Source organism: Dendroctonus ponderosae, unplaced genomic scaffold (assembly GCF_020466585.1).
Source record: "Dendroctonus ponderosae isolate FM_Combo_2020 unplaced genomic scaffold, Dpon_F_20191213v2 Dpon_F_20191213_4, whole genome shotgun sequence".
In the NCBI taxonomy this organism is placed as follows: domain Eukaryota; kingdom Metazoa; phylum Arthropoda; class Insecta; order Coleoptera; family Curculionidae; genus Dendroctonus; species Dendroctonus ponderosae.
Window position 1 is genome coordinate 12,113,919 of NW_026018611.1, and position 13,877 is coordinate 12,127,795.

Genomic DNA, 13,877 nt, shown 5'->3' on the forward strand with positions numbered 1-13,877 from the left:
AAAATTTGTTCGTTATGAAATTTCATACAAGATATAGTTGGTCCCATATCCATAAATTTGACATGTTCGCTTTAAAATGCTTGAAGGGTTAAAAAAAATAGGTAAAAAACAAGGTAATTTTAAATTATTTATTTAACAATTAAAAACAACCCAATCCGGGCCATAAATTTGGATAACATTATTTGACTGCAGTACAAAACGAGAGCCGTAAGGCCCATTAAAATCGGACGGACAGTTTTTGCATAATGCAATTGTTAAATAGCCTACCTGGAAAAAAGACCTTTTTCTTAATTTTGTGCCAGGCTCAAAGTTATGAATACTTTTTGGTCCCGTTCTTTTACAGCTTCTTGGACCCTTAAAATATCATAAACAATTGCTATATTAACCATTTTTCTATTTTTAATAATTTTTTGAGCGGTTTTAAAAAGCTTAAACAAAATTAAATATTTTTTTGGGTAGGTTATTTAACAATTGCATTATGCAAAAACTATCCTTCCGATTTGAATCGGCCTTGCGGCTCTCGTTTTGTATTGCAGTGAAGTAGGTACTTTTCTCTAAATGTATGGCGTGATGAGTTAACTTTTCATGGTTAAATAAATAATTTAAAATTATTTTGTTTTTATTTACTTTTTTGCACTTTCGGACATTTTGCAGCGCACATTTGAAAACTACAGATTTCGGACCAACTCTATCTGGTAGAAAATTTCATAACGAATCAATTTATAAGCATACATTTTTTTTCTCAAAAATGGATACCTACTCACCGAATTATATGCGATTGTTTCCGGAAACAACGGATTTTCTCATTTTTTCCACTTATTCGATGTTTATGCAAATAGCACACTTTTCAAGCTGGCGCACTTCGATATTTCCCGAGCGATTCGAAAAGTTATATAATAGTTCTTTAATAAAAATTATGCTGTACAACCTGACTTAACGCTGGAAGCTCAAATCTCTAATATGTGCACGTAAGAAAATAATATACCGCTTTGAGTCAGGTATAAACAGATTTCCTTTGATGCTATTTTTATCGTTCAAACTACTTGCTCGGAATGACGTTAARGAGAAATATGAACTTTAGTTTTGTTATGGAGCTATTTGATCAAGCTTCCATCGGTAGATAACAAGACAAGAGAGGTGGAAATTTACATTTTAGATAACTCTAATGCATATTATTACCCCTATTGCTACAATTTCGATCAAAAGACAAATGACGGAAAGGAACTCCAAAACCAAGTACGTTTACTGGCGCATTTTGCGAACCAAATTAAAAATTTTAAGCRTGATTGATATACGAAGAAAGCGCACATTTACCTACTAGTTAAAGTTATACTTGATCACCAGTAGCTCCACATTCACACATTTGTTATGATTGTGTAAGTGGGGATCAAGTCAAGTTATAGAAGCTGATGACTGAGCCAATTTAAAAATTGCCATGGAAAAAGTAAAGTTGTATTGCTTAAAAAAACGATTGCATGAAGAACATGAAGACAAGTCAGATTAAAAAATCGTCATTTAACTCTTTTCTTTCTAAGTTTTCGGGAATTCATTTGCGAGTTATCCGTGTAATAAAACACGAAAAGATGAAGTTCCTATCTGCAAAACCGAGCTGGGATTAACAGGGAAGTTTACGTTCGCATTTTAAAAATTTAAAAAGAGGGACACATTTAAAATGATATGTCTTATTATACATAACATTTGTTGTGATTTAAATTTAAAAATAATATGGGAAGTTATAATTCAATAAAACGGTCTCATCACGAACATGAAAAAACAACAGATCGGATAGAAGAAAGGCTTTTGAATTATTTTCCGTCCTCTTTTGCCACATCCTTGTAGTAAAATACCAAAAGTAGTTACTACTTACTCTAGAAAGTGAACTTGAAACATTAACTAACTTTTATATTATGATTTAATGATCACATTTGCTGTGAGTGTATAAGTGATCGGGATCAAGGCAAGTTGTCTGTCATCACAAACAAGCTGAAAACTGGCGCAATTTAAAAATACATAATAGCTGTTGGAGTTCTTAAAAAACTACCTCATTAAGAACATGTGTTGGTGCTATAGTTTCCACACATGCATTCCTGCAACTTATAATAAGTACTTTAAGTATTCCGTACCTAATAAGTTACACGTAAGTATTTGGTCACTAAATGTGAAAAAGTGAGTTTTCACAAATTAATGTCTAATCTTATTTCATGTCATGTAACCAATAAGTGGCCATTTACACTGAAATAATATTGATCAAACACCGATTGCGAATTGTTTACTTGCCTCCTGATTAACGCAATCAAAAATGATCAAATAATAAAGCGCCACCTTGATAAGCGGCGGCAGATGCGCGTTTAAAGATTGATTCGATTACTTTTGTTTGACGACTTTTTTTACCTTACCTGATCACTTGACATAATATGAAAACAAATAAAGGCGCATTATTTTGATAAATGGCAGGCGTGCTCAATTAAACATTATTTGTGGAAGCCGAGATTAATAAGATGGGTGACAAGAGCCCGATGGAACTAAGGGGATTTTGTTTGTTTAAGCCTCAAAACCCACAAAACCACCTGATATATTTAAGAAAAAAATGCCTGTAATGTTAATAGTAAGACAACTTTAACAAGTTTTTAACTTGCCTCCTTTAAAAAAAATAATTATTTGTAAAATTACTTAAAAACATACAGATGTAATAAAAATGTTAACAGTGTGAAAAAAGTACCCAGGTACCGGCAACACAATTTTTCCTGTTTAATATTAAAATGTATATGATGAGCCCACTAAATAAACGTGATTTAGCATTTTTTACTTAAAAATGTACTTATCTCATTTATAAAAATCTGTTGGTTATCCATAGAATTTTACTAGTGTGGCTTTTTCTGTTTTCATGGCACAAATTACCTAACTGTGTGAGTGAATTAACCTAGGAATTTACTGCGAACGAATTTAATAAATAACGACGTTTTCTCATCAAAGGCTTCTATTATTTAACAAGGGTCAAGTTCATGTATTGATAAGAGCAACTGATCAAATTTCTGACTAATGTGTTGCAGAGGAAGTTGTTAAGCAGACTAAGGTGTAATATGATCGTTTCGTAGTAATGTGGCCATTAATTCCTATTATTTCGATACGGCTTCATTGTTGGAGAATAGTGTGAGATTCCCTTACTCTTGACTACTCGTAACGACTCTTATAGTTGCTTTCGGTCCAATACTCGTTACTTTGGATCATTTTTTTGCATTTGCTGAATTAACCACTCATCTGGTATTACTATTATATTATCTAAAACTATTTAAACCAAAAACATTATAATTTGGGCGATAGTTTGTCTATAATTCACAAATATTCTATTAATTGATAAGATCTGGTTCGTCAATTTTAAAAATGCTTTGAAATCGAAAGAATCATTTTAAACTAAGTCCAAAAATGTATATATTGACTTGTAGTTTAGGTATTAGATTTTTAGCGGCTTTCCTCCAATGTCAACATTCTATACGATGTTTTCTGTTATATGGAGTATATTTATTTTTTTATAAAATGACATTAAAAGAAGCAAAGAAAAATATGAGGGTTTATTTCTAGAGATAACATAACATAATAAAATAATCTGAGCCTATTTGTTATGTGAATTCCGTGTGATCTTATCTTATCAATGGTTAATTAATAATCTGAAGTTACAATTCAAAATTATTGAATAAACTACAGTTTCTACCGAACTTGAATACCTAAGTATTCTAACAAAACCAAAACAAGTTTGATTTAGGTAATTCGATATTGAACCGCATTAAATCTGTCCGTATAGCCCTTTGAACAAGTAAAACAGGTCATATTTCTGATGTAATAAGTTCCAGATGTTTTTCGTTCTCTTCTAGATAACCTAAATAATTCCCCGACTTTCATACAATATACTATTTCAAGAGTAAAATCAGGGAGTTTTGTCCAGTTCTAGTCTTTGAAATCTTAAACAAATTAATTACAAGATGTGCCAAGCTCATCCCAATATCCCAATTGATATCATTTTCATTTGCTTATTTCTTAACTTTTCTATATGGTTTCTTTATTATTATGTATAGCTTATCTGCTTTATTATCACAGAATTCAGTATAATGAAAACGAGATTGATCCCCAAGATGCAAAATTACTATTTTCATTAATAATTCCATGTATTTTCTGATTTCATGCTAGTGTGTGCCTGAGTAATGAGATTTGCTATAGGTTGGAAACGGTAATTTCAATGTGCATTATTACTAATCCATGATTAAACAGACACGATACTTTACGTGCCAACCAAACCAGAAAAGAGTATAATTTGCCTACAACCAGTGAGGGGCTCATACAATCATTAGACATAATTAATAATACGTTCATTGTGTCTTCTAACAACTCGATGAATCGGTAAGATGAGTACTTGTGTTTTTTTATGTTTTTTGCTACGATAAACCGTTTTAAGTATTTCCAATGGTTATTACGAAGATTTAACAGATCTTTAATGATCGCACCCTTAATTTGTCACGTCATTAAGCGAATAGCGTACCTAAAAGCATTGCCAAACGACTATTTTCGGGTCACAAGAATAAACTAATCGAAACTTGACAGATCCGAGCCACATTTTAGATATAGGGTACCCTAAAATCCGGTAATACCCGAGCTATTTTTGCAGCTGTCGCCGCTCACATATTTAAAATATACCTCTTTCAATGCGCTGTGATGGATTTATTCGATTTATTGAAAATTAACATACTCTTCTACGATTAGCCTGTGCATTTTATACAATTGTTCAAGTATACGCAGCAATATATTCGATGCTTCTTCAAATATCTATTATTTATTTCTAGTTTCTTTAACGTGATAATGATACGTCGTCATTATAAATAGAAGAAAACGATCATTTGCATTGCAAATCGTAATGGACTATTTATTTGGCATTCATTTCTTGATTTCGCCCGATCGAAAGAACGTTTTATTTATAAATTAGCAGACAATTTATTAGAATAGGCTTCGGTCAATTGTAACAAACCGTTTTCATCGTCATTTTACGCAAGTAACTAATCAATAAGGATAGAGATTTACTCTTACCAGCAAGTAGTTAGAATATTACAGTCCATCTAATAAAGAAAAACGGCCTGAGGAGCTTTCAAAATGAATGGTATTCAAAAATTAATTTAATATCCCAGCATTTCCGTACGAAACGATAATTAATACAAGACAATTTCTAGTCACACAAAGTCGAATGGTCCTTATTCAATTCTATAGAAACTACCGTATGCGAAGAGAATAGCCAAACAGAAGAACCGGATACAAGGGGCTATTTACACATCTTCAGTATTTTTCGACATGACATTGAGATTACCTCAAACTTGTAACCAGCTTTTTGTTAATCCAGGAACAAACGGGGTGTACGGTCTGCTAACCTTGACCTAATGAAACATTCACTATTTAGTTTATGCAGTGATCCAAAAATTTGGTTGCATAATTTTCAACTATACAAAAACAAGTCAAAAAGTTTATATTAATCTAGGTGGATAACCAATTTTAGCTAGGTTTTATTAGAATCTATGTTGACTTAAACTGTGTTTAGTTTCGCTGTTGCAATTTCTTGTTGAAATATTGTTTGCTTTCCTGTTATAAGTTTCTTTTACACAGTTTACGTCATAATCAATTAACTGAAAAAACGACGATAAACGTGAAAACAAACCACAGGACAAGAAACGTTCTAAATTGAATAGACAATTCGAACTTTTAGGAATGAAAAATCCTGTGACGTTCCGCAAAACGAACATAAAAAACTGCACACTACAGATTTTTGCAAGCATTTGCCATAGCTAAACAAGCACACTTTTTTCCAGAAATGTTGCATAAATGTATTTGCGGTCTTAATACATAAATTAGCGCTGTTTAATAGACTGATGTTATCAAACCGGGAATTATCCCAATCCGGTGACTTTCCTGCTTAATTTAACACTTAAGTGGTCTTAAACAAAAACCGATTAATTAGTGTGGCCAATCGAGCAGAAATAGGATAAAAACGAAAGAAGTAGCCGTTGAACGATCACAATAGATCCTGACGTATCTTTTCCCGCTTCTATCACAAGTTTAGTTCGTACTGTGACTTGCCGTTTTATTAATTGAACAGCTAATTTGCCATGGTTAACTGAAGAAACAAGTATTATTATTTAACAAGTAGTATTATAAGCTGATCATATTAACCAAAACGTTTAACCAGTGACGCAAAATATACAGGATGATTTACGCAGAGCGTGCATTAGAAGTTTTCCAACTTACAGTTGTTTTAGAAACTTGAAATGTTGTTTCCGGTCATAGCGAGTCGTACCGAATGTAAAATACAATTAGCCCGCCAACTATATAGTTTAAATATATTTAAAAAAAATTTAGAAAAATAGTTTTTTTTTTAAATGGTGCCTACTAACTTTTTTGGTCCAGTTTAGTTTAGTTTCTTTCTTATTGTTTAATCAAAGCAATATTTTCGAACCGGACCAAAAAAGTTTGTAAGTGCCATTTAGAAACAACTGATTTTTCGACTGTTTTTATATTAACGTTTCTACGCTGCATGCCTCCATACGCTCAGAATGGGCAGTTTAAAGTCACATGGGGAGTTAGCTGGTGCTTTCAATTAGCTAGCTACTAAATTTGCGATTCCAATGTAAAACCGTTATATTGATATGGCTTGTTCCGTAAACACCTGTCTTGGCAGTTTTTTCCTTAAACAATTGACACATCAAAAACTATAGGTAAGAGATAAGTTAACAAAACTAGAGTGGCTCAAACTGGTAATTGGAAGGCCCATCCAACTATGCTAAAACATTCGGGGTTTATATTGAAAATACGAAAGGTATGCGGTTAAAACGATCGGGCCAGACTTTTATTAAGGAAGAGTGGTTGACTCCCCTGCTGTATGGTGAAAGTTCGGAAAAATTTATGTTTTTTGGAATATCGGGAAAATAGTACGATGGATGGTATGGCCCCCCGTATATTTTTTGACAATATCGTTCTAAATATAGAAGATAGGGCAGAAAGACCGATTGGGTCGATAGCCTTTTTCTGTAGGAAATAAAGATTATTTATATATATATAGAAGATAACATAATGGCATTAGTTAAAATAATGTATTTAAAAAGTGGTATAAAAAACAAATTAAAAAATGTCTTAAAGTACAACACTCTCCCCTAAAACCAACGATGGGCACACGAGTCGAAAGGTTCAAAACGAAAACCTGAAAGGTTCAAGACTGTCCAAAAATTTACCACCTTCTGGAAAAATCCGGTTTTGAATGAGCATAAAATGCTTATTGCGCGCCTGACTTGAGATGTTTATCTGTCCCTGTTTATATTTGTCGGGTTTGTATTTGCGGCTACATAGACTTTCTCAATAAAAAAAAGTTAATCATTCAGACGAGTAAAACGATTGTAATGCACAAATCTTACAGATTTTTTTAACTCGCAAATATTCGATGTATTACATGCGTGGAACGAACTGAATTGTCAGTTTCTCTGCGTGACTTACCAATCGTGGTTATATTCAATCGGAAATATATCAAAATATCGAAATATTTGCATTTTGGTGCTGCATGTGTGTTGAGGGGTTTATTTATAGTGAACTTTTGGTTAAAGTGAATCACAGCCGATACGGAAATGGTTCAGGACGGGGCCCAAGCATGCAGAAACCTGGTAAGATAGATCTCTAAGATACAGGGTGTCTGGAAAAATGTAGGTAGTTTTCAACACACTTAGCTTGAACTGAAGGAGGTTTTTTGAGAGCGGTCAGAAATTTCAGGGATTTTTTATATTCCAATTTGAATGGAGCTTAGAATTATTTCCTGTACACTAAACACCTTTTTTTGTTTCCAGGTGACACGATGCAGCTGTCGGTAAGTTTGACATAACATTTTTCATGGACGATCGGTTTTAGATTGATATTGTTGACTTGTATTTTATTGTATTAGTGCATGTAATATTCAGGCGACGAGAAAGTATCTGGATTCTGTATTGCGCTATTTCAATTTCTTGTCTTAATACGAATCATACAGCAAACATGTAAAATAAGTGCCGTTTTGTGTGAATTGCACTTTTTATTGTCTTGGAAGATAATTTGTTCCATTTATTGGTGTTTTTTTCTGAGAATTACATTCTAAATTAAAGAGGTCTTGTATTCTCAATATAGATTTGTTCCACTTTCGAAAACAACATTTTTCTACCTTTACAGATTAATTTCATTTTCATTTTTACATTTTCTTCTAAATTTCGATATCGAATTGGTGCGTTATTATTCTTATTTGTTTAGCGACTTTTGTTGTATTTTAATTTGAAGTCTTCAGTGCTCGATATTGAACACCAACCTCCTCTTCCACCAGCTATCCATAGGTATCTAAACTTTGACTTCATTGACCGCTTTTGTCCATGCACATTTTTCATGATTCCGATGTAAAAAATCAGTTTTTCTTCAATGGCACCAACAAACTTTTTTGATCCAGCTTGAAAATTTTGCTATGATTAAACAATAAGAACCCAAACTAAACAGGACCAAAAAAGTTAGTAGGTGCCATTTAAAGCAACTGATATTTTTACATTTTTTGTGTCAATGTTTGCACTCATAGCTTACAAATTGAAATTTCTTTCTTAAACAATTGACATATATCAAAAACTGTAAGAGATAAGTTAACAAAACTAGGATGCCTCAAACTGGCTATTGGACAACCAATCCATTGATGCTAAAGAAATTAGGGGTTTGCATTTAAAATAAGAAAGTTAAGTGATGTTTTGGTACTCCTTGTATAGCTAGAGGGCTAAATGTATTTTATTGATTGACACATTGTTTAAGACATTGTTTTTACAATCCCATGCAAATTTATCCTTATCAGTATTTGCTCAATTTAACTCAATGCTTCCGTAATATTTTGCATTCATAGTTTTTAACCCAGTTTACCAAGTTAATAAAGACTCGAGTCCCAAGAAACCAAAATTTTCCAAGGCTTTGTCTGTTTTGAAAAGAGACCCAAATGTGTTGCAATGACCATCGATCCCAGATAACACTCTTCTAATAGAGCGAGATGCATATGTACTTATTTTGCATTATCATGAGGGTTATGCCTGTTGACTTACTAGGTATATACAATATATTATTAAATATAACGGTTGTACATTAACTATAGCAAGTATATCTTGTTAAGTTCGAATATACGCCCATAGGGTTCACTTACCTTAACTCGATGTTGTATTCTACAATTATTATTATGAAACGCATGATTTGCAAGTAAATATTTACTACTTTTCCACCTTAACACTCACCTCAGACGCTTAATGAAAAATACTAAATAATAAAACATATTCAAAAATTGTGAACTCCTAAATTCTAATGGATGTTTTTCTAAAAATACACTCCATCAACACCACCAAATATTTAAACCACATTAACATACCATAAAACCAATTTACCAAATCCCATGCTACAGCATAACCATAACCGCAAAGATCTAACAGCCAACACATGCTAACGACTAAAGTAAACATTCTATCATTTATATTAGTAAACCAAACAGAATTAATAACAGTCAAGTCTCAGCGAAAACAAACATCGAATATTATTTATCGAAAACACTTGCCGGCGCGCTTTCTCGCTAATTAGAGAGGAATTGGGCGTTAGTACGGGATCGTAGGATACATCGATAAAAATATTTCACTTAGAATAAGTGCTATGCAAAACATATGATTAGCATTCGTTTCGAGCTAACGGTTGCATGACTGGTAACTTTGCAAAATGTATCGATTTGATAATTGCTTCAGGAAATATAGATACTATTTTTTGCAATTGACTCCCACTTTTTCAAGTAGGTATTGTGCGTCAAAATTTACGGTTGATCAAAAGAGAGTTGATACTGATAACCGATACTTCGGAATTGTTATCTTAACATTCCTAAGCTACTCTAATCTGCTTGAAAATGTCGGCTATTTGTGCTAATGGTTAAAAAGTTCAAATAAACCTCTGAGGCTTCTCAATTCACTTTATTTGTAGAAATTGAATTTTGCTTTCGTCCAAAAACGTTTTTTCAAAGTTTTGACAATCAAAAAAGCCCTAAATTATAACTAAAGTGGCAAATGAAAATTAGCGATATTAACGAATTGCTAAACAGGAGAATCGTTATTGAAATGTCAAGGTAATAGTTCGAAAATATTTAGATTTTTCGATTATCCAATACATCGAATAGATTCGATTAACTTTTAAAAAGGTCTCCAATTAATTATACACGACGATAGTTGAATTCACATTCACGACGAGAGAGAAGCGTAATACGAGATGTTATGTTGGAACGCAACACTTTACTACTACTCGGTATTGCTTTATAAGAGGCTTAGTCGGGTGACGAGAAAGAGGAAAAGAAACACCAAATGGGAATTTACCGGTACCAAAAAAGATGGTAATACTAATCTTTTTCAGACTAAGCAATTAGAATTATGAGAAGAAGCGGAAGGAATCCTGTGTGCTGCCAGTAACAACAAGTTTGGACAGGTCACGCCTGAGATGGCGAGACGACATCCAATGTGTGACAGGCTGAGAAAGCGGATTGGCATATTACATCGACTCATTGCTTCATCATCAACTTCTACACTGCACTGCTGCTTTATATCTTCGGTTTCCTTGTGGTTGAGTAAATAAGGACCTGTTATTGTCCGTCGTTAACTCACTGCGGCTGTTCCAAGACTTGCTATTCGTGCCCGTTTCTTCTTCATGTAGTTTTCAATATTCTCATTTTTTCACATAATTGACATGTTTTTCCTCCCGATGAAGTCTCTTAGGAAGCACTAAATCATCGTTGGCTTAATCGAGTGGCATTCTACTACAGATTTCTGTTGTTGATACTGTGAACGCCTAGATGTTAGAAGCACTTGGAGTTCACTCGCATTTACACAGTATAATGTTTGTAAGATATTATTCTTCAGAAATAAGCACAGCGTCTTAGCGAGGGAGCTAGATGACATTCTCAGTCATCAATCTGTACAAGGCGGTTCTGTATAGCTAACGTTTAGACCCACTATCCGCTTCTTACTCAGAAAGCGTATTCGATTCATTATAAAGAAAGTGAGAACTTCCTCTTTTTCCAATAACCAAACATGAGTGGTAATTGTGAACTCATCTCATCTCTATAGGACTTTCATATCATTTACATTTAAATAGTAGAAAAGATCCAAGAGCCATAAAATAATAGATGATTCGGTGATTCCTCTCACTCAAAATGCACATTTCACTGCAAGATGACTTGTTTAACATTATCAATTGAACAATGTCGACTTATCAAAACAATGGATCGTGTCTATCACACAAACTTGTCCGTTCTTATAATACTTTTAACACATGTGTCAAAACTGTATGCTTTCCTCCTTTAGATTTTCGTCTTCTGGTTGAAAACACATTAAGCTACCAGATGATTTAACACTGTAGCTACCTATAACACTAATTTTTATATCTCCACTATTATCCTTAATATTTATGGTTAAAACTTGGATTGCATTGCTGCTTAAAGGTCCAATCTGTTGTTCTTTAAACTCTAGAGGTCATCTAATCTTCACGAATTTATATTCGTCAGGCGAAATACTGAACAATTTTCCATTTAATTTCTTTGACTGTTGACTGTTGATGCGGTCAGGTCAGTAGCCTGTTCAGGTCGTGTAATGGAATCGAATAATCGAACACATTAGAAAAATTACCTTAACATTCAATGCATTTCTAGCACTTTTATATAATAGATTCAACCCATATCCGCTTCCAAATTGCGAGTTGCATAACTCAAAATTCAAGTTTTTTCAACTTTTCAAAGTTTGTTTCAGCATGTATCCTTTCACTTAACACATGTGCTGGGTGTCATCAAACCATTATCCACACGCATCCTTTACAAACAAATAAACCGAATAATGCCGATTTTCTATACACATTTGCTCATAAGACCTCGCACTAAAACATATCGGGACAAGTTGGACCCCTAACGTTCCCTGACGATTTTATTTTTTACGTTTTGCACCCCTCAAGCTCCCGAACAAACGCATACCGCTGTTCTAGAAAGGGACGTAGTCCATAACCGGCATAATCTCGTGCAGGGATCCCTAAAGCCCTATCGCACGGTAACATTCCGCTTGGGAACTTCAAATTTTAATGAATTAGAGAGGGACCGACAACAAACTCGTGCTCGATCGTAACAGAGATGACACAAGGTCGAAGTGGCGGCAACCATGCATTGGAAAAGAAAGAGGAGCAAGTCGAGGCAAGTAGTAATTTCCGAGAGAGATGGATAGCGTGTCATTAAAGCTGCCTAAAAAAAGAAAAGCAGCGAAACTCGTGACTAGCACTTAAACAAAGAGGTACGCGGTGTTATGCGGCGAAACGAGGATGGAGAAAAAGCCGACTCGATGTGATGTATTTATTGCGATCGTCGTTTGTTATTTCGTGCAGCAGCGTCGGCATTTGTTTATTTTGTACGAAGACCCAAACATAGCTTCGATCAGATCGAGCAATGTTGCGAATAATGATGTACGAGTTCCACCACTGAGACCAATAATGGGTGGTCTTGGTATTTAAATGTCAGAATTACAATACCTAGATCTCAAATAACATTCTTAATTTTTTCTTAGACATTTTACTCCATATATCAGGTATAAACCATATTTAAATTGATTATTCTAATAGTCAAAACTCATGAGAATGTGACAATCTCATCAATGTGGGTTGAAAATCCCATTCCAACCGTAATTTATCTGAAACCTTTCTATCGGAGCCGAAACATATTTCAGTCCCAAAATGTCAATGTTACATAATGGTATTCTTTCTGTTCATGGTGACCATTTTCTAGGTTCTTGCAAAAGTTGACGAAGGGACGATCCGTTCCGGTCGCTTTTGTTTTCCTGACAATGCATTTGACTATTCTGTACCGCATCTGTGCTTTAATTCTCTTTTACCGTGTGCTGTTGTTTGGACTAAACGCTTGCTGCTTCCAGAGTTTGCATCTATTTTTGAATATGCACATTACTTATAAGTAGTTCATACAATTAGTTCTTGTCCGCCTGCCTTAAAAGGTTTACACATTTCCTGCTTTTAATACCAAACAACTAGTTTAATAATAACAAACATCTAAAGAATCAACAGTGTAGAAGAAGCAAAAGTGGAAGTTGCTAATAACTCAACAGTAACAGAACCACAAATAATGTATCAAGCAATCAAGACCAACCAGGCAAAAACAGTGCATTGACACAAAAATCACAATACCTTTAAGTTGCGCATTCAACTGTCTCGAGCTTTACTCCGTGTAGTTGCCGCTATGGCATAGCATCACGTTAAAAATAGCGGCAACATCTAAACCCCCGAGAACCGACAACGTTGCATCGCCTACATACACAGATTAATGTTAAAATACTTTTAGCTTTTCCTTACGATTTCTCCGGTGTAAAATATCCGAAACGCGTTGAAATTTTCACAGTGGATCTAGATAACGCGTATCACTACGACACCATAAAGAAATTTATGAAAAAATGACTTTTGAAGGACTAAATCGCGGGTTCGATGACAACGTGCTGGCTTTTAAAGGATTTCGATCATACTAGCTGAGCTAAAGAACCGAGCTTGGGCTTCGACCCGCCTGAAAATAACCCCGCCTCTAACCAATCAAGTTATCAGGTTTGCACTGACGTCAGGCGTCGAAGTACGAACACATCCGAATCTCTTGTTCGGTAAGCAGGGAACTCGCATACCATTTTGTTGTGTATGCTGTATGTGCTTGATTCTGTTTTGAAATTTAACTTTCGGCTTCTCTGCTCGATTTTTGTTAGTAACAGAGCGGCCAGATCAATGCCGTTTGGCGAAGGCTGTTCAGCTTCAACTGT

The 13,877-nt window shown here is 34.2% G+C and overlaps 1 protein-coding gene across 1 annotated transcript in view; it reads right to left on the bottom strand.

Annotated features, from left to right (window-relative positions):
* LOC109537785 (polycomb group protein Psc) overlaps positions 1 to 13,607 on the bottom strand; it is a 49,325-nt gene extending 35,718 nt beyond the window's left edge. Inside the window, exon 1 of the mRNA XM_019904673.2 lies at positions 13,264 to 13,607. Coding sequence (XP_019760232.2) covers positions 13,264 to 13,278 — 15 coding nt within the window. The 5' untranslated portion in view covers positions 13,279 to 13,607. The remainder of the gene's footprint in view (positions 1 to 13,263) is intronic.
* Positions 13,608 to 13,877: the final 270 nt, after the last annotated feature.